The following is a 21833-nucleotide window of genomic DNA, read 5'->3' as shown; positions in this document are numbered from 1 at the left end:
TTTTAGTGGTTATTTAATGTCTTATTATAATTTTAAAGTATAAAGTTTTGTTTTTCAGCAAGTTTTGGTTTTCCTACATCATGAAACTTAGTTTTACAAATGGGGACAATCTTTGAAGGATGAACAACAAATGTTTTTGGCCATCACATTAAAAATAACATGTCAATTGGAAAATATTCAGACTTTTGAGCTTTGAAGAGCTGGAAAAAGTTGTGTGAAGTACTTGAAAAGGACTCATTCTTATAACAGTAGTCTATAACGGTCTAATTCACAGGGTTATGATCAAAGCTATTTGTGATTCATATCAGCATTGTCCCATTTCAATTTCAGTGTATCACTCACCTAGAGCTGCAAGTTTCCGGATTAATTAAGAATCATGATTTTTTTTTTGTTTCAAACAGATCACGATTCTCCCACAATTCTGAGCAGACAACTAAACAAAATACCATGTAATTTACTAGAGGTTCTGACAAAATGTTAATTGCTGCAGTATATTTCAGTTGTTTAATTAATCTGAATGAATTATATTTAAAAATATTTGGCTTAAAAGTTGAGAAATATTTGGTTTAAAAGTTGGTTTAAAAATTATCGATTTGAATGAATGATTCAATGACTCTAAATACTTTTCTTGTTTCACTACTGGATCAATCAGCGTTTTTTTTAACAAATCTCTTGAGCAAATGATTCAATAGCTATGACGTTTCCATCCAAAGTTGCGAATTTAACTTATGCGCAAAATTGGAATAAAGCACCGTTTCCATCCAGTGAGCAGAAGAGAACAAAATCGTCACTTCCTGATAAACTGGTAAATTATATCACTAAGAAAAAAGGAAGTTGCTGCAGTATGAGAAGCCATTGTTTAAAATAATTTTGTATACAACAAATTACTTAAGCCTTAGAGCGCGCAGACGAAACGCAATGAATTTATCTTGCTTTCAGAAGCGGATGCCTGCTGTTTGGGAACGCAGTCATGTAAGACAGTTCTGGGAGGTAATTATACTGAACCAGTTTGACGACAGACTTTGCTTAGGCATTTCAGAATGACCAAAACAGCATTTCAGATGCTGTGCAACGAGACCGGTCCGCTGGTTAGTCCAGTTATGCCCTCTCATCGCAAAGTCAGATGTCTTTTTTGGTGCGCATCGAGGAATTTATTCAGTAAATGTGTTTTCATCTGGCAAAAAAAACAAACATTTATCTGGCATTTTAAAGTATTTTATCATTCAACCTCACTGCAAATAGGCTTTCCAACTAATGCAAATCAATATTTACATAATCTAACATCATTAAATGAATGTATCTTCAATGTGTCCCACACTGTGTTTCTACTTTGGATAAGCTTACCCCATAAGAGACGGTGTTAATATCATCAACTTCGTCATTGTTTTCACCACAATAGAGTAAGTCCTCTAAAAGACTGAACTGAAATCTACTGATGACAGTGCTGGACCGGCCAAACCCTTCCTGAACGGTAAACACCACCATAAGGAAGTCAAAGCAAAGTCAGTCAGTATTAAAGGTGACATATTATGCCCCTTTTCACAAGATGTAATATAAATCTATGGTGTCCCCAGAATGTGTCTGTGAAATTTCAGCTCAAAATACCCCCCAGATTATTTATTATAGCTTGTCAAAGTTGCCCCTTTTTGGGTGTGAGCAAAAACACGCCGTTTTTGTGTGTGTCCCTTTAAAAGCAAATGAGCTGCTGCTCCCCACCTCCGTTCAGAAGACGGCCTATCCTTTACATGAGCTTCGGATACAATAACACAACGCGAATTTCAGTCAAATTTCAGAAATAAGTAGTGAAGTGCAGCCTTACAGAGAAACTCAGGAAGAGGTTGCAACTTTTAGACTGCACCTGGATGTTTCTGAATGGTTAGTGGATACATTTATGTAGTTGTTGTGGAGTTACATTGATTCATTTCATCGACTTGCATGTACTGTCATATTTAACTTTTACACAAGTTTACACAGTTCTCTGAGTTCTTTAAGACAGCTGTGACATTTTTTTGGTCAAATAGTGTTCTGTGCTCGTCTGTGCAGTCAATGACAGAACAGTTTGCATGCTTTGCTCGAACTTTTGCCATTGTGTTAGAACTGGTTACACTGTTGTCACTTGCGAAAACCAAATGGCGGCACCGTGGGTGGAAACGTGCAGATTAAGGGGCGGTAATATTATAATAAGATCTCCTTCCTACGTCAGAAGGGGAGCAAAATCTGATCGCCTTATTTTTTGACATGCTTGCAGAGAAAGGCTTACCAAAACAAAGTTACTGGGTTGTCACTTTTCATGTTTTCTGAGTTGGTTATAACATGTTTGGGGACCCGATTATAACACTCAAAAACGGAAAAAGTCAGATTTTCATAATAAGCCCCCTTTAATGACCTCTCTCTGGGCATTCCCAAGATGGCACAAACCACACACTTTATTAGGATTGTCTCTCATTCCATTTCAATATGCTGCCACAAGTAATTTAGGAGTAAAAAAATAATAATAATACATAAAAAACAAAAACTTTCTAGCTTTTTAAGAAAAGGCACAGTCACTGATCTTTAGTAAACCATTTGGATTTCTTCTTCACCATACACAGGATATATTTAGAATTTGTTACAAGCATTTTAGTATAGTTATATTTGATAGCAAAAGCAGTATATGACTCCATCATCCTCCATCTATCACTCAATGGCCAGTCCTGTTGTAACTTACAAAAATAATAGCACCATAACAAATCCAAGTCCCAAAGAGAATCAACTTTTCTGTTTTCTCCAGAGGAGAAACTTTCAGTTAACTTGCCTTAACTTTCAGTTTGTGTTTATCACACCTTATGTAATATTTGCAGCAGTCTACTTTATTAACAAACAATAAAAAAATACTTCTTACTTGTAGTTGTCCAACCTTATTATTCGATTCACCATGTCAGATGGTACCAAATTCACCCATAACAAATTTGTTAAATTTAACCAAATAATTCAATTTGTTATGGTTTAACATTTTTGCAAGCATTATATATTTTTTTTTTACCATGATGTTAGATAAAGCTCAGTTGTTGTTTTTTTTGTATTTATAAATTATGTTTATGTTACAAATGTCAAGTACTACAGTATTCTTATTTAACTCCTATTCATTTATTTAAAATGTATTTCCAGTAAAACAAAATTTTTCATTGATATCAAATACTCACCAAAATGCAATCCACCTTTGATTGTACAGTTTTGCTGCAAAAAAAGACAAGAGAAATAATCAGCATGACACAAGAGTAACTTGAGAAACATTCATAAAGCTGGCTTTATTAATAAATCAGTGGCATTCAAAACATCTTTCCATCCTCTAACCCGTCGGCCCCGTCCGGCTCAGACCAATATATCCTCAGGAACACGTGCTTATGCACAAAAAAAAAAAAAAAAAGTATCTTGCTTTAATGTTCCATCAACCTGGAGGGTCTATAAATATTCCTGCCAATCTGAATGTTTTGACCATCAGGAACCGGAATGAACCAGTATGGAATCTATTTACAGGTATGGAACAGTAGAGAGGATCAAATTTGCATTCAGAGAAATGTAAAGATACTTTCCTTGTGATGGCTATAGAATAAATTGAACATTCAAAGGATACTATATTCTGGGTACAGTCACAGGTCAATCTGCATTAAAGGTGAGAATTAAAAAAATGACCCCTTGCAAAATGCACACACACATTTCTCAACTAACCAGAAACATGTTCTCTTCCATTTCCTTCAACTTCACAAGAAATCTCACGTCAGGCCACACAGTGGCTGTACAACAAGACGGTGCAAGGACAAGAGAGAACAGCGCACTTTGAATTCAGAATCAGAATTGTAAAACAAACTCAAAATTGCAAGGAAAAAGTCAGAATTGTAAGATATAATAAAATAAACTCGAAATATACTAGGTCTGGAACGACGCGTCGAAGTAATTGATTACGTAAATGAGTCGATTCGCATGGAATGCGTCGATTCGTCACGCAGCAGCACAACTTCTATGCAGGAGCATCTGAAAAGAAAACATCCCAGGGCTCTCCTACCTCAAAACAATGAGACGGCAGCGCAAGTGTTTGGACTATTAAAGTAAATTTTACACAGCATTACAATAGGGTTGTCTGTCCCATATTTTGTGCTTAATACGGCTGAGTTCACACAGCATTCAGTTTTGTATGAGCTGCCATTGGTGGGAGACGTGCGACTCAAACTCAACCCACCGGTTGTGAAGCATTTAACACTGTTGTTTGTAATTTAAAATATCTAATGGATGAACTCGTGCCTCGATTGGACTCAAATTATTTAATTACGCGCTGTCAATCATGGTAAACCTTGACAGTTTTATGGACACCACCATGTTTGACACTGTTGCTATGGTTACTGTTTTAGTTAGTTAGAATGCGGTTGTTACTTCAGCCGTTTGATCATACAGTAGGGGTGGGCGATACTGCAAAATTCTTTTTAATTTTAATTTTAAAAGCATGCACTTGAACTTACATGCACTTTCCTGTGCTAGAGCAGTGTGCCATGATTTATGAGGTGAATGCATCATTAATATGCTAAATCTGAATACGTTTTCATGACTACTAAATATTTTGTGATTTGTGCTCAACTCGCCTGTAATTAGTAATCAAAAATACAGTAAAAACTGTAATATTATTACAATTTAACATATCTGTTTTCTATGTTATAGTAAACTGTAATTTATGATCAAAGCTGAATTTTCTGCATCATTACTCCAGTCTTCATGATGAGAATTAATTTTAATATGCTGATTTGCTGCTCAAGAAACATTTCTTATTATTATCAATGTTAAAAACAGTTTCATCTTTTTGTGGAAACCATGATACATTTTATGCAGAATTATTTGAAGAACAAAGTTGAAAGAACAGCATTTATATGAAATATATTTATTTTTAACAGTGTAAAACCCTTGACTGTCACCTTTGATCAATTTAATGCATCGATCCTTGTTGAATAAAAATAGTACTTTTAGTTTGTTCATTGCAAAATAACTCCCGATTGTTTCTCTGTCATCTAAGCAAGGCTTCGTTTCCCAAACGCACTGTGGGCCTGTGAACTCAGCGAAGCACCAGCATCGAACGCTCTGTGATTGATTAGTTTAGTCTTGTATCAAGATGACTAGGAGAAAAAGTTCTATCCTACACAATTATTCGCTAACATGCGCTTATTTTTCCACTTAGAAGCTTATTTTACACACTGAATTGCGTGATAAATTAATAAAAATTACTGGTAAAAAAAAAACAAAAAAACATTTGGATCGATATTTTTATGTGAGGATCGATCCTTTTCGATACCACGTCAGTATCGAAAGTATCGATACTTTAGAATCGATCTGCCCACCCCATCATACAGCTGAATGAACATAATCAAGCAGCTACTTTAATCTCCTGAATGAACAAAACATTTCAAGATTCACACTTGTAAGCAATTGCTGCTAAATAATCGTTAGATTATTCGATTAATCAAAAAAAATATTGATAGATAAATCAATTGAAAAAATATTTGTTATATTCAGCCCTAGAAATCACCTTTTTTATACTTTTATTCCATGGCTTCCATAGACTGCAGAACTGTTACTTTCTGCCACCAGATCGGCTCCGGCTTTTGCTGGCGGGAACGAGACAAAACGTGCAAGTTAACGGGCGGAGTCGAATGAAATCTAACATATTTTTGCCGTAACAGTAAATAATTGAATTTTTTTTGCGTGGGATTTAAAAATCCATCCCACGCAGACCCAAATTTCTCTGGCACTGGCCCTGAGCCATCAGGCCATCCTTACTGTCAAGCTCTGATTTGCTAATCACCAAAGCTACACCACACACAATGGCTTTAAATTACAGGACATCCAATCAGGCAGCGTGTTTCAACATTCTGACTTTTTAATCCCATATAAAACCTTTCAGGCTTATGCCACAGGCCAAGGCCAAATAGCATGTGTGTTCTTAGAGAGTCAGTCATATGACTGTCCCTATGAGCGAGGGAGAGGTCAGGGAACTAATGAACTGTTACTAGGCGAGTTGTCGTTTGTTCTCATGTGGCTTCAGGCCAGGTAAAACTCATTAAACTGTTTCTAGGTAGTCTTGAAGCAGGTAAAGGTTCTCACCACTGTTGTCAAGGCAGCCAGTATAAACAGTAGTTCCCGTTAATGTCATTTCCTGTGGCAACACATGTTATTATCAGACTGTTTCAAGCAGACACCTGTCTGAGACTTACTTAATGAGCTAAACATGCAATCATCAACAGCAAAGTTTAACACTATTAGCCCGGTGTTCACATGATACACAGATAATGGGCCCTAATTTAGAGAGCAGTGCGTCTTAAACGCACTGCAATGCTATATGTGAAACATGGCCCATTCATAAGAAGTTGGTAGTGTGAATGAACTGCAAAACATTAGAAGACAAAATTAATATACTATTTGTGTCCTGCTTTATGCTGCAATTCTTTTAATATTTAGGGTCCTAGTTTAAACAATGCGGGAAAACGGGGACGGAATTGCTATTCCGGCCATTATAACGTAATTTACTGTATAAAATGGATTATCACAGAATTTTGCAAATTCTGGATTAATAAATCTAGTTTAGGGCTGTACAACTCATTTAAATCTAGTGTTTAAATCTAGACTAGTGTCTGTGACTATTAAACCACAAAAGACTGAGAGTCAAAACATTAAGGCCACCTGCCTAATATTCTGTTGGTCATCCGGCGTGGACTCTATACAAGACCCCCGAAGGTGTCATGTGGATTGGATTGTTTGTCAAGCACATCCCACAGATGATCAGCTGGATTAAGATCTGGGGAATTTAGAGGCAACACCTTGAACTCTTCATCATGTTTCTCTAACCATTTCTGAACAATGTGTGCAGTGCGGCAGGGTGCATTATCCTGCTGAAAGAGGTCACTGCCATCTGGGATTACCATTGCAATGAAGGGGAATCGTTGTCCCACGTTGCATCCTGGTGTCATCACTTCTAGGGCTGGGCGATATGGACCAAAAGTCATATCCCGATATATTTAGGCTGAATATCGATATACGATATATATCCCGATATTTTTTCCGCAAAGTGAGAGCAAATGTTCAGTCAAAGTCAAAGCCAAATATGACATGTCACAAGTAGTTTTATTGAAACTGGCTATTTCAGTGAACAGTTGCAAAATCAAATGAATAAATTATAAACAGGTTTCTTCACCTTAGGGCTGCACGATTATGACAAGTACTGTCCCCCTTTACTTAACATAAATTGTAAGAATATGACTAGTAAAGACTAGTAGGCTACTAATAAATAAACAAACAGTAGGCCTATGCTAAAGCTATTAAATAGCAGTCCCAAACTAGTTTTTGTTAATACAATGTGGTATGAGCCACTACAGTCATTTAAAAATCTAAAAAACAACACAAAGAAAAATAAAGTGGCATTTTGGGGTTAAGAACGAGTTACCATGGTGAATACACAATATTAACAATAACTGTTAATGAAACATGGAAACTGCTCCTGGTGAATAGAATGAAAATCATACCTGCATTACTTTTATTTCGTGTAATTTACAACGTAACGGCGTTGCATGCTCGTAGTTTCTTTTGCACTTTATATAGCCTACAGTGAAGCGATACACAGCGCGCGCTGCCGCATTTGCGCGTGCAATTGAAGAGTGTGCGGTGCGCTCCGAGCACAGTATAACGGCTGACAGGACAAGAAAGTCCGTGTTTCTGAGGTGAAAAACTTTATTTCAGCGTACACTTATGTCACTGCCTGGTAGTTCCTATTGTGCTGGGTTTTCTGAAGTAGTCATGATTCGCCTCTCATAACATAACATGCTCTAAACACGCACGCAGAGTGGAAGGAGGGGCGGACTATTTGAAAATTTGAACTATATCGATATATGCGATATGGTCTAATTCCATATCGCATTTCAAAATATATCGATATATTTTTTATATCGATATATCGCCCAGCCTTAATCACTTCCCCAGGTAAATTGCGTACATCCACATAACATCAAGGAAAACGGGATGCATTGGACCAGACAACCTTCTTCCACTGATCCAATGTCCAGTTCTGATGCTTCAGAACTGATGCTTTGAAAACGCAACGGTGGACAGGGGTTATCATGGGCCACATAAGCAGCAGGGCGTAATATTGATATTGTTACATGTTCCTCTCAGAACTATCATTAACATTTTCTGTGACTTGTGCCACAATAGACCTTCTATTGGTTCGGACGAGACTGGATAACCTTCGTTGCCCAAAGCCGTAACCGATTTGTTAGGTATTCACCACTGCTGACCAGGAGCATACCACAAGCCTTGCCATTTCAGAGATACTCTGACCCAGTCGCGTGAGCAGAACAGTCTTGTCTACTACTCAAGCATGCATCTCACTATATGAGGACACTCAACATGAGAGTTCACTACACTACATTTAATTTGGTAAAAACGATTGCCAAATATGAACAGAAACTCAAAGATCTTCACAACAAACCATCCAAATATAAGTATGGTTAAGAAATTGACCGAAATATATTAATACTGTAAAGCAAAATGTACATCTCAACGTTATAATAATAGTAATAAATAACGATAATAATAATAGAAATAGTAATAATAATTTATTAAAACTTCTGTTGTGCATGATTTATTTGATGAAAATGCAATGTTTTGTTGTAAACCTCAGTTGGAGTGGTATCATGGCATTCCCTACTGTGCTTGATGGGCATCAGTGCCAAGGACTACCAAACCATTCTGGAGGACCATGTGCACCTAATAGTTAAAAAAGGGTGTGCCGTGTATAAGCATGATAATGCACCAAACACACAGCAAGACTTGTGACAGAATGGTTTGATGAACATGAAAGTGAAGTTGAACATTTCCCACAGCCAGCACAGTCACCAGATCTATATATTTTTTAGCCACTTTGGGGTATTTTGGAGGAGCAAGTCAGAAAATATTTTCCTCCACCAGCATCACATAGAGACCTGGCCACTGTTCTGGAAGAGGAATGGCTCAAAATCCCTCTGGACACAATGACTTGTATATGTAATTTCCAAAATAAACGTATGCTGCATTGGCTGCAAAAGGAGGCCCTACACTAGCCTGACTACGTCAGACTTCTTACTTCCGCTCAATTTCATTTCGCTTCTGTACTCAGTCTGAGACAGCTTAATAGCTTTCCGTTTTCCTCCGGCCTGAAAACAGCCGGCCAAATCAACGAACAGAGGGCGGGCTGAGAGCCGTGACGTAGACACTGATTGTACCGTGGATGCGTAGAGTTTTACTTCACATAATCTGCAAAAGTCGCGCACAGCCATGTTCACTCCGGTATTTCGCTCGATGGTTTTGTTTTCGCATCATACATGTGTTTACAGTGGAAGTTAGATGCGGCTGAGCATGCGCATAACACACGCCATAACCAAACGTTATGTGATTGGCTTACGGGTAACCAATGATTTTAAACTTCAGACAAGCGCCCCCCCGCGATAAAGAAAATGCTTTTCAATTATGCCATGCCAGACTCTGTCTACGAAGCAAAGCGAAGTAGCAGAGTTTGGTATTACCAGGCTAGCCCTACACCACTTCCCAGGTAAACAGCATAAAAGTACACAGCTGTCCACATGATATAAAGGAAAATGGGATTTATTGGACCAGACAATAAATTATTAAGATAAATTATTGTGGTCTAAAACCAGGTGTTTTGGTTTCATTGTCCAAATCTTGTATGAATGTATGTATGTATGTATGTATGTGTGTGTGTGTATATATATATATATATATATATATATATATATATATATATATATATATATATATATATATATATATATATATATATATATATATTTATTTATTTATTTATTGATATCATTACAATAGACATTCAAGGTTTGTTTTTTCCTGTAAACAGTGGCCTGATTTAAGCCACAGACTTTTATCCTGTCGGTCACTGCCCCTCCCCCTAAGATCCCCTCCTCCAGCTGGCCGCATGTGCCCTGATCATAACAGGAACGTAAACAACCGCCTGAGAGAGAGAGACAGATAGACAGAGCGAGGGAGGGAGAGAGAGAGCCGGGTGGTGGGGGGAGGGGAGAGGTGAAGGGTCACTGTGTCACTGGTTAGAACGGATGGCATGAACATCTCTATCTTTTACTCTCAAAAAGGTTGTCCTGGGAAGAGGGCAGAGGCCTGTGAGCTTCACGGCTAATTCCACATGAACAGAGTGCTGACTGAGAGCAGCCAGACATCACAACAGAGAATAACACTACTGCTAGTCAGCATGACCTACATGTGTGATATTTGTGAGTCAGTAGCCCCTTTCACACAGCGCGTTGATCCCGGGAAATTGCCGTAAAATTGTGTGCCTTCTGTGTGAACCAAGCGGCAACCTCCCCGTCTCTCTCTTGAAACCAACACGGAAGTGAGTTAAACTGCAATTCATCGACTGGCCGCTTGAGGCTGGCTGCAGAAGTGAGTCAAATCTGTATCTCCCCCATGTTAAAATGACCAACTTTACAGCAGAAAAAAACGTGTTTACAGCCTGGTTCTCTATGTGGCTTTGGTCTATACAGCTAATTTTGCCCTTCATAACAACTGTGAGGGGGGTGAATTTTTTTATAACTCATCCGTTTAGTTGATTAATCCTTAAAGTTCTGCATAATTAAGGGTGTGTCCACTTTTGAGTGACAGGTGGATTCCCGCTGATGTCAATGCTAGCCGTTTGTCTGCTGTTAGCCGCGTCACTACTCACTTCACCTCAGCAAATGTTAGCTGCTGAACTTGCCATTTCTGCAGTGTTTGTGCTTTTTTCGGGATTATTTCATACAATTTAATACACCCATTACTTCGCCCACGGCTTAGGATTCCGTCGTTGTCGTCGAGTATCGTTCGAGAGTATCGTTCGTTTTTAAATCGAATCTCAAAACTCACTATTACAGTTTGGCATTTGATGCTATGTGAGAGTATTGTTTTATTGTTTTTGTTTTTTAGTTCCTTTTATTTTAAGTCATGTTGGTTGATTGCATTATTGATAAAGGATATGTGTGTACAGCACTTTGTTAAACACTTGTTGTTTTTAAAAAGTGCTATATAAATAAACTTTGACTTGACTTGACTTGAGAGAACAACCAGCGCTGTATTTCAGTTGTTTTCCTCTGTGAACATGCACTAATGGATGTCTGACAATTTCGTTGGTTTTTGGAGTTTTCAGATTTAAAAACGTCTATAAAGGCTCGATCGTTCTGCTCTCACGGAACAGATTGATTATAATATGCTTATGTAACGTTACCGTCAGATGAAATCCTGCAGGTGTCGGCGCTTTCTCCGTCCACGCAATAGCAGCTAAATGCACATCCTTGAATGAGCGCGGATTTCTAGCGCATTTACTTGAACTTCATAGGTAATATATCTATGGTTTAACCCATTTGAGAGGCAGCCAAAATCAGAATTTAAAATGGACTGAATAAGATAAGCTCTCTACGAACTTGACGAGCGATGCCGCGCTGACGGACCATTGACTATAAAAAAAGAGTGACTGACATGTAACTGTTATGCACATAAATCACTGTCTCACACACACTCTCTCAGAGTAATAGTTACTGCATTATACATTTTCAACTAGCAGAATAGTACAGAATCACGATACACAGTCTCACTTGTAGCCATGTCTTTTAACATTATTTCGAAGGGCAAAAACAGTTGATGACGTAAAGCCAATTAAAAGTTCCTGTCACTTTAGCGCGAGGCCTTGTGCAGTCGCAGACTTGGTACTTTCCATAGGGTACTTTCAGTAGCATATAGCATTATCTCCCAAGCCTGAGCTAACTCGATCACGTCGAGCGTGAGCGTGGTTTCAGATAGCCAGGCTCCTCCAGCTCCACACACGCCCCGCCTCTTTGCCCATTTTCTGTTATCCGAGAGTGACGCAAGGTTACGCGAGGCCAAGATGGCGACGGCCGACTCCGCCCACTTTAGGCTTCAAAAATGCTCTTCAGAAACCTACGGGTGACGTCACGGACACTACGTCCATATTTTTTTACAGTCTATGGTGTGAACACAAACACGTCCCGGGATTGATGCCGGGATCGATGCTGGGATGGGGACCTAGTAACCCGGAACGTGCCCTTTGTGAACAAAAGCCATGACCAATGCCGTAAGGGGTATGTCGTAGTGATGACGCACGTGCCATCGCACGGGCCTTTCTACAACCTATGCAACAGCATATGGGGAACGAGCCACTTGGCAAACCCAGTGATGCTACTGGGGAGTATGGACTCGTCTTCGTGTAGAAATGACGAAGAGGAGTTTTCAGCAGAACTGACTTCTGACAGGAGTTATCACATCCTGACGTCACATGTGTGAACACACTCACAGATTCCGAAAAATCACTGGCAGTGTGAATGAACCAAAATCAAACGATCCCGGGACATAGTATCCATGTATTTTCCAGAATTTCTGTGTGCAAGAGAGATTAGGGATGAGAAAGCTCTCTCTCTCTCTGTCTCTCTCTCACCGACAGATAGAAAACACCACTGAACCTGATGAACTCAGCCACTACTGTGCTGCATCTCATAACCTCTTGTGTGCACTAAAGGCCTGATATACTTCACACCAGTTCGTTTATTTCGTACAAAATCAAGCCAAAACGAAGTTCGTTTAGAGTTTGTTGGTTTAGAGTGAGTTTCCAGAACTTTCTGGAAAAGTTGGTAAATGTACTGGTTGGTAAACACCTTTGAACTACTATTGGTCTGTGGTGGTTGTATAATGGACCAAGGTTTGGCTCTGGGGCTCCGACTTCTTTTGACAAGGTAATCTTCTCTGGTTCATTTCTTCATTCAGTCCGTTGAAGTCAGACACGAGAAAAAACATTGAAGTTGCACTTTTATTTGAGAGCAAAACTGCCACTTTTTTCATGTTTAATAATGTAAAGCTGCTTGCTTTAAAGCAATCTATTGCATAAAGTGCTATATGATAAATGTGACATGACTTGACTAGAGTGCCAAATTGCAGGGCTTGTGCAAACATATGCTATGATCAGATGCTTTCTTAACTGCTATATTCTCATCACTGTCATTTTTGTTGTGTGTTTATTTTGTTTTTGAGAGGAAAACCTAAAAAAATATTTAATTTTTTTTTTTTTTTTTTTTTCAAAGCATGACTTCATTTTAAACACATACAGATATCTTAAGCACAAATGAGCATCATAGCATGCTAAAGCTATTAGCACTTAGAGAGCAGCTAATAGCAAAAAAAAAAAAGTATGGCCGGCTTCAGTCCAGCCGCTCATCTAAGAGGAACTGTCGGTTTCCCAGACTGCTGTGAGCAGCGGGGCGATCTAAGGTTTGGTACACATGCCCGGTAAACCACTGATATCTTAGGGTGTGTTCACAATTGCAGTTTGGTTCTCTTCATTCCTTTGGTCCAGACCAAAAAAGAAAATGAATCATTTTGTCCTGGTTCGCTTAGCATTCACACTGTCATTTTTAACACCAAACCTAAAGATGTAAGATATTCAACGGAACTTACCCAACTTCCAAAACAATGTTGTGTGCTTGTTCTGACGCTGGCACTAAACTGTAATGGGCAACACCGCTCCTATGACGACAAAAATAGGTATTGCTTGAGCATTCTGTACTTTTTAGGGTCGCATCTTGTGACGTCATGTCCTGTTTTTTTTTGGGATTGTTCAGATGTATTTAGTCCGTGTTGATTTGGTGCCCAAGAAACATTTACTATTACTGAAAACAGTTATCTTTATTATGAAAACCGCAATACATTTTTGGTCAGGATTCTTTGAATATAATGTTCAAAAGAACAGCATTTATTTGAAATTGACATATTTTGTGACACTAGAAATGTCTTTACTGTCACTTTTGATCGATTAAGGGCATCCAAGATGAAAAAAACTATTATTGCTTTAAAAAAAAAAAACAGTAGTGTATTTGTGTATGACACTACTGTTTGTGTACACGTGTTTTGGGAGACAAGAAATATTGTCAAAGTGCATGCAATATTCATCTGTGTGCAAATATAAAATTACATGCAAACCAAAATCTCACACCTTCTAAGTAAATCGCAGAAAGACAGAGAGGAAATGCTATGATACACAACTAGACTTCTCAGACAGGAAAACTGTAACTTTCATTGGGACTGAGAGTATTTTGCAGACCTAATAGAATGTTTATGCAGCAAAACCACAGACATAGATCCTTCCATTGTTTGAGCATTGGTCTAAATGTAGGCTAAACCAAAACAGAATCATCTAACAGCACCAAAGCAGCAGTTGCGAGCCATTCTGAGAGACTGCAGCTTGGCAAAAACAGCTGGGCTTTTTGCCAGCGGTGCTATAGCTCATTTTCATTTCTCTTTGAAGGTGATTACCACCATTGTGTTTGGATCTCTTCCCCTCCTCCCAATTCCATCTTATTTCCCTTCATATGTAGATGAAGAAAGATTCACACACACTGATGTGGATGTACATACACATGAACACAGCCATGTAAAAATAAGGGACCAAATTCACCCCTTTCAAACTCAGCTTTGTGTGTAACTTAAAGCCAGCGGTTAATCTAAAATTACCTGCCAGATTTGGTGTAAACCAAGTGACAACATCCCTAAAATAAGCTCGAAGAGCTAAATCACAGAATTACACAGAAAGTAAAGCTCAATCTTAAATAACCCCCTCTGCTGGTCTGTTGGCAAAAATCAATTGTTTTTTTTTTCCTTACAAGGTGAGATTCTAGAGATTTGTCTGCTAATTATTTTCAGTTTACAGGCAGTAGGCCTATTTATGTATCAATAATCTCCATCATCAATGTATACATTACAAGATATTCCCATTAGTGACAAACTAGTTGCTATAGGCAAATCCCAATCTCTTTTCCACAAGGCTCGCCAGCACCAATGCCAAATACCCTGTTCTTTTCCACAGAGACAGTACCATGTGCCAACCAGCATGCCAAATGCAGCTCAGGGGTATCAGCTATCACATCGGCACGACAGGCCTAACCTTTGGAGCTCTGCTCAGAGTGAAGGGCAAGGAGCACAGACTGAGACGGTCCACTCATCATATGGATGTCTGCGTAAACAGTCAATCCATTTAATAGTACTTAGAGCTATAATGAACAGCAGAATTCGAGTGTGAACGACAAACAGCTTCAAGTTAAAATTAAGTTAAATTTACAACAGAAAAAAAAAAAAAAAAAAAAAATCCATCTGTGGATCATCTGTCCAGTGCTCTGTCCTGGAAACTAAACTAATATTGAGAAGTACTTTGTGTGTGTATGAATTGGTAAAATAACTGTCAGTTATGTCCAAAATAACTGCATTAATCTATTCCGAATCCACTGATAACAGCTGAGCCCACCAAGTGCAACTATATCCAAACAAAACTGCATTCAAAAAGAAAAGTACTAAACACTGATTGGATTAATAGCTATTTGTCCTCCTAAACTTGTCTCAGATTCCAAGGAAAAGACAATAAAGGTCGTAATATATCAACATGGTTTCACTCCACCATTAGTTGTATGAACTGATTAAAGGATAATACAGTAAATGACGGAGCAAACAAGGAATAGGCCTATGCTACATTGAGGGTTCCCAGCCCTTTTTACAAATTAATTTCCTTTTTTTTCATTTTTTTTATTATAGTTGCTTATGAGTACTGGATAAAAACTTTAAAGATAAAGAATTATATACACATACATAGTAGGTAACACAACATTACAGAGGTAAAAAAAAAAAGTTAAAAAGAAAAGTATATTTGCTATAGAAATGTCCATGACTCTCCAATCTCACGCCAAAATACTCTATATATATTATTGCACGTAAAGGTAAACAAATCTACGCCCCACACTGGACGTACAGTAGCCGCTGCAGCAGATGCATGTCGTTGAGAGCATGTCTCAACATGCAAAAAACAAGGGTGGTGGTGAGGGGGATGGAGACTGCAAAATAATCATGTCAGCGTTTTTTTATTTTCGCTGCCACAAGCAATGTGCACCAACAATGATCAATTCTAGGTAAAACTACTGACCTAAGACAGGACTGGGTTGAGTGACTATGCACACAGAAGAAGCTGTATATTTTCCTCACAAATATATACTGAGTAATACAAATGCATGTAGAACGCACGCGCTGCTACGCTAGTTGCTATAAACACCTTAAGCCATGGCTGCATGTTTCACGATGTCTTCATCTTTAATAACAGTAACTAAGCGCGTACCCGATGAATTAATACACATTTTGGATCACCGCGACACAACTATAATGTGAAGAGCACAATAGGTCTATAATATCGGATGCAGTGGTGACTGCAAGGAAAGCGTGTCTACGCACACTGGCCGTTTAAATGCGCGCGGCTGTACCCGGCTGCTGCTGCTGCTGCTGCACGCGAGTTGTTTACCATCACTAGCGCGCCCACTAAATCCGCTAAGAGCGCGTGGTCGCGGGGAATCTTTCGCCCATTCCAAGACACAGACATTTCAATTTCTTCACACTTTCACGAGAAGACAAAAAAGCTCTTTGCCGATAAATAACTAATACACTGCCCAGTGACAACAGCCAAGACGAGTAACCAACCTCAGATTTTAACATCGATCTGCTCAGTCCAAAACAAACAACTTTGATAAGTTATCTTATCGTTATCATCACAATAAGGAAAGCAACGGCGAGATTAGTTAAATACACACACATATTTCCTGTAGCCATGACTCACTGTCAAGTGGAAACGAGGGAGCATCTAGAATAGCGCTAATTAGGATGGAGAGCCTTCGATCCCATTAACCCCCACATATATCCAGCAGCACTCACTCACTGGCCATTATATCAGACAGACTTACCAGATTGAGTTCTTTATTTTTAGCTGCAACGCATTCGCCTCAGGCCCTTGCAATCCTTGAACCGCGGAAGGTAAAGGTCCGACCCCAGGACCAGACTGCTGCTGGTCATCAGCCATCACGATGCGACTCTGTTGAGATGGGGATCTAACAAGTAGGCCTTAACCTGAACCTGGAGAACGCAACTTTCCTCCGTAAATAGTACATCACGATCACTGCCTGTTGATTTCACGGACAAATCGGACTCGGCTCTAATACATCACGTTGGTAAGTCATGGTTTGTGGTTGCAGCTGAGGTCACTATCCCTGCGCGTGCATCAGGAGCAAGGAAACACTTCGAGCTGCAGCAGGTTCAAAGTCAGACACTACCTACCTAGTAGCTCACTGGCGACCACTGGGGAAGCTGCTGCTGCTGGGACCGCGCATGCGCACTGCGCCACCAGCGGAAACCCACACGAGGGTGCTGCAGCGAGTTCATCTAGTTCAGTAGTGTCTAATCACTCATGTTCGGAAGCATAACTGGCTGTCAGTAAGGATTGATAATATCCCTCTCATTGTTTTACAAGATTCCCGTCAAAATCGATTGTTTGTCTTTTTATCAGTCACATAAAGAATTCACCCTGGCCTGGAGGTTGTGTTGAAATGTCCTGTCATGTATTGCCATAAATAAATGAATAAATACAATATCAAATGATTTGAAATACACATTATACTTATTGTATCTTTTATTTATTGCCACGCAATTACGTAGGCATTGAACGATGACGATGAGAAATAGGGGTTGAAAGAAGCATGTATACATAAAAAATGAAATGAAAAGGATAGTTCACCCAAAAATTCGGTCAGCATTTACTCACCCTACTGTTGTTCCAAACCTGTATTAAATTATTTTTTTCTGTTGAACACAAAAGAAGATAGTTTGAAGATTGTCGGTAATTAAACAGTTGATAGACTTCCATTGTCCTACAATGTTAATCAACTGTTAAATTACTAACATTCTTCACTCCATCTTCTTTTGTGTTCAACAGAGGAAAGAAACTCAAACAGGTTTGGAACAACATGAGGGTGAGTAATGACAGATTTTTTTTTTTTTTTTTTTTTTTTTTTTGTGAACTATCCCTTTAAATGCCTCGGATGAAAAGCTAAGGTAGGCACTGTTGCTTAGCAACGGCGTCTCGCCACTAACAAAAATGGCAGACCGCACACCCAGACTCGCGCTACCTCCTGTAAGTCTAACGAAATACAACTCTTTAATTCTCTTTTCGAGTTATGCCATATTAATTACAGTTTTGCCTAAAATACGCTGTTGTGTATTAAATAATACGTTTTCCATTTTAAATTAAGAAAAGCCGTAGTAAGAAATAAAGTGGTATTTTGAGGGCGGAGAAAGATTAATAATCGCAAATCTCAATAATACTGATACTTTCTGTCTACTCAGTTAAAAAAGCCTCAAACGTCTTACTCAGAAAGGCCTTCCAGACCCAGACCTCAGAGCAGGTCTTCATCTGCTCCTTCAAAGAAACTACCACAAATGGACCTCTTAGCCAAAGAGGAGGAATACAAGTATTTATGGGTTTATTACTTAAACGCACATTAGTTTACATAATACGCTGTTTTGTATGTAGTTTATACCCAGTGACTGCATAACCCGTGCCATAAAGAATTTAAATGAGAAAATAGTATCGTTAATATCTAACTGCTTGCAACTCATACTCTTCAGGCGTCTCAATGCAGAGCTAGAGGCAAAAACAGCAGAACTTGTTCGGGAAGCAGAGAAAGTTATGGTAAGAGTAGACAAAAGTGTGAATGTGAAAAATAGCAAATGATTTTGAAAGATCTGAGAGAATATGGTCTGTGCTTTTAATGTGTAGGTTATAGCTTATAGTAGCCTAGCCTATGTTATATGTATGATGTTGCAACAAACTCAGACATTGACACTGTATGTTTGTGATTGTGGTTTACAGAGGGATCAAAATGAAGTACTCTCTAAACCAATCTCCTCCCACCTCTCCATTGATACTGACTGTCATTTTGAGGTTTCTGGGTAATGGCTCTCACAATTTGACATGATCATAAGCAACATCATTAGCTGTTTGCGAGCATAACATTTTGTTTGCTTATTAGGACTATAACAAAAGAAACAACGTCTAAGCAGCCCACTACGGTACTACACAAATATCATATGAATCAGTGCAAATGTGGATTACATACAAGACCCCATTACTGACAGGAACCCATTTCTGTTGTGTTATGTAGATCATGAAAAACAAGAACTTCTCTGTAAAATCTTCAAAGCCAAACAAGCCAGGTTCAGGAAATAGAAAGAATCCTCAGTAAGTGTATTCTCAAAGTTTTGATTATTATAAAATAATAATTTACTGTATATCATGAAATGCTATGAATCCGAATGATTTGGGGTCTTTGTGGTGGTGTCAACAGAAAAGCACCACACACTGTAGTTGATGATGTTGCTATTCCTGAAGACTTTGGGGATTTCTCACTTGCTAAGACAATCAGCGTTATCGAGAACAGGGTTAGTGATGATCTCACTGAGGAACACTTGCAGGATGACATCATGCCCAGTGCTGGAGATGAGATGGGCGCAGGTTGGTTAAAAAGACCAAATATGTTCAAATATTGAATTTGTTGTGCTGTTATACTATTTGCATTTTCATTTCATTTTTACAGAAGCTCAGATCAGATTTTTGAAGGCTAAACTTCGAGTAATGCAGGAAGAATTAAACAGGCTCTCGTATGAATGCAACAAGAAGGTAAGCAGGTTTGAGATGTGTTGTTCAAGGTTGGTTAATCTATTCAGTCAGGTCAACTTACTCTTGCTCAAAATCCCTTTTGCGAAGGATGATGAAAACAGCACTTTATGCAGCAAACTGAAGGACGTGGAGGAGGAAAGGGCAAGATTGCAGAGGACTACAAATGTCCAACAGACTCAGGTTGAGAAGCAAAGAGCTTTAGCTGAAGAATCCAGTCGGAAGTGTGAAGGTCTGCAACAGCAAGTGGCAGCACTGAAAAAGGTACTTGAATTGGTGGCAAAATATTATTCACAATTCTACTGAAACCTATTGAAGTTACTTTCTGACAGAACAAGTGTTTCTGACAAAAATGAAAAAATGTTTAACCTCACTGCAACTCAATTCCTAAAGGAAAGTACAACATATTTGTCATAATTCCTGTAAATCAAAGATGTGCCAGGATCCAGAGCCGTGGAATCCTTGGCACGGACCCTTTAACCTGATTAGTCCTCTGTGTGTAAAGTGAGACTGTGCCACAGCTGCTCAGAGTGCAGAGCACACGGCACTTGGGCTTCTGGGACAGATATCTTTGGAACTCACCCTTTCCCTTATGATAGGGTCATGGAAACTTAATGGTGATAGAGAATAACTGTATAACCAGATAGAAATTCCTATCAGAATGGGCCATATTGCTTAAAAAAACATCCATTCACTGTCATCTTACTGCATACTTATCGCATGTGCATGATGTTTGGGTAGGTTGGGGTTAAAAGCTTTCCTTAGCCCTTACAAAGATCCAAAACCCAAAAATGAAAATTCCGTCATTTACTCGCCTTCATGTCATTCCAAATCCGTAAGACTTTCGTTCATCGAAACCCAAATGAAGATATTTTTAATGAAATCTGAGAGCTTTCTGTCCCTGTGTTGACAGCTACGCAACTACCACTTCATAAACCAAGTTCATAATACCAAGTTCATAAAGAGATTGTAAAACTTAAGGTCCTTGCACACTGAATCCGAAATTTTCGCATGCGTTTTTTCGTATCCGTCATTCTGTGGCTCTAAACTGTCAAAACACCATTCAAACCCTTGTTACGGATGCAAAAAACGCAGAAAATCGAACCCGATTCGATTTTTTTTTTGACGGACGAAAGTTTCGGAGGCAGTGTACAAGTGTGATTGACATAGCGTGAGGTCGTATTTATTTTTTAACGTGCGAAAATTTCGGACGTGAATTTCGGACTCAGTGTGCAAGGGCCTTAATCCATACGAAATTAGCGGTGTGGTCCAAATTTTCTGAAGAGAGACAGAATTTTTGGGTGAACTAACCCTTTAATATGCATATCATTGGGACATCTGCATCTGCAAACACAATCTGCACAGTATGCTTTCTTCAGTTATATGTAAATGCCTGTGTCTGTACAATCTAGGAGTTGGAAAGCATGAAGAGAACCCATAAGCAGGCAGCCAGTACACACAGTGCAACAGAGGTGCGGTTGAATAGAGCTCTAGAGGAGGTTGAGAAGACCAAAACTCAGCTCAACAAACTCAAACAGAGCAGTAAGGTAATATGAACTCAGATAAACCAGCATGAAACAAGTATTTCAAATTTAGATGGCATTTTTGTTAATTTCACTTCTTCTCTTATGTTTTTTTTTTTTTTTTACCCTACCAAAGGATTCAACCAGTCAGGAGCACCAGAAGATTGAAACCTTACAAGCTGAGAACAGAAAGCTGGAGAGACAAAATGCTGAGCTGATCATGGGTTTTAAAAAGCAACTTAAGCTAATAGACATTTTAAAAAGACAGAAGGTAAGAAATCAGTATCTTTGCAATTACTTGAAGCTGTCATTTCCAAAATACATTCATATCATATCACACTAACTAACCTCACTAGAAAACATAAAACGCATTTTATATTTATGCTGTATTTTTGAAAGATGCATTTTGAAGCGGCCAAGCTGTTGTCCTTCACTGAAGAGGAGTTCATGAAAGCTTTGGATTGGGGAAAGGATGGAGTCTCATAGGTTTCTATTTTGTACTTTGTAAATAGATAAAAAATAGATGACTGCAAACAATTTGCATTTCAAGAGCTCATTCACTGTTTAACAATCTTCAAACTTCAATAAATAATAATATGCTGAATATCATGATAGTCAGTGTTTATCAACCCTGCCACAATAATTTAATTAATCACATCATTGCCATCTAGTGGTAAATACTGAAATCACAACATCTA

At 38.7% G+C, this 21833-nt stretch overlaps 2 protein-coding genes across 3 annotated transcripts in view; one reads left to right on the top strand and one right to left on the bottom strand.

The window, feature by feature from the left end:
* Window positions 1-17353, bottom strand: part of rfx7a (regulatory factor X7a) — a 31505-nt gene extending 14152 nt beyond the window's left edge. Inside the window, exons 1-2 of one of the 2 annotated variants that reach the window (XM_079866997.1) lie at window positions 16848-17353; window positions 3183-3216 (exon numbers count right to left, since the gene is read on the bottom strand). In XM_079866997.1, coding sequence (XP_079723123.1) covers window positions 3183-3216; window positions 16848-16963 — 150 coding nt within the window. In that variant the 5' untranslated portion in view covers window positions 16964-17353. The remainder of the gene's footprint in view (window positions 1-3182; window positions 3217-16847) is intronic. The other variant, XM_079866998.1, reaches the window with a different exon arrangement.
* Window positions 17354-18024: 671 nt separating this feature from the next.
* tex9 (testis expressed 9) lies at window positions 18025-21737 on the top strand. The gene is made up of 12 exons (XM_079867245.1): window positions 18025-18070; window positions 18283-18407; window positions 18565-18628; window positions 18809-18888; window positions 18969-19008; window positions 19101-19177; window positions 19284-19450; window positions 19533-19615; window positions 19703-19876; window positions 21025-21159; window positions 21272-21406; window positions 21535-21737. The coding sequence occupies exons 1-12, from the start codon at window positions 18035-18037 to the stop codon at window positions 21619-21621; spliced, it is 1203 nt and encodes a 400-aa protein (XP_079723371.1). The 5' UTR covers window positions 18025-18034; the 3' UTR covers window positions 21622-21737.
* The last annotated feature ends 96 nt before the right edge of the window (window positions 21738-21833 follow it).

The sequence above is a fragment of the Squalius cephalus genome (assembly GCF_949319135.1).
Source record: "Squalius cephalus genome assembly, chromosome: 3".
Taxonomy (NCBI): Eukaryota; Metazoa; Chordata; class Actinopteri; order Cypriniformes; family Leuciscidae; genus Squalius; species Squalius cephalus.
Note: the sequence above shows the minus strand (reverse complement) of the source record. Positions and strands in the feature narration are given on the sequence as shown.

Coding starts and splice junctions, on each gene's coding strand:
- tex9 (XM_079867245.1), top strand. CDS start 18,035: ATGGCAGACCGCACACCCAGACTCGCGCTACCTCCT. Junction 18,408..18,564: donor GCCAAAGAGGAGGAATACAA/GTATTTATGGGT, acceptor CATACTCTTCAG/GCGTCTCAATGCAGAGCTAG. Junction 19,616..19,702: donor CGTATGAATGCAACAAGAAG/GTAAGCAGGTTT, acceptor CCTTTTGCGAAG/GATGATGAAAACAGCACTTT.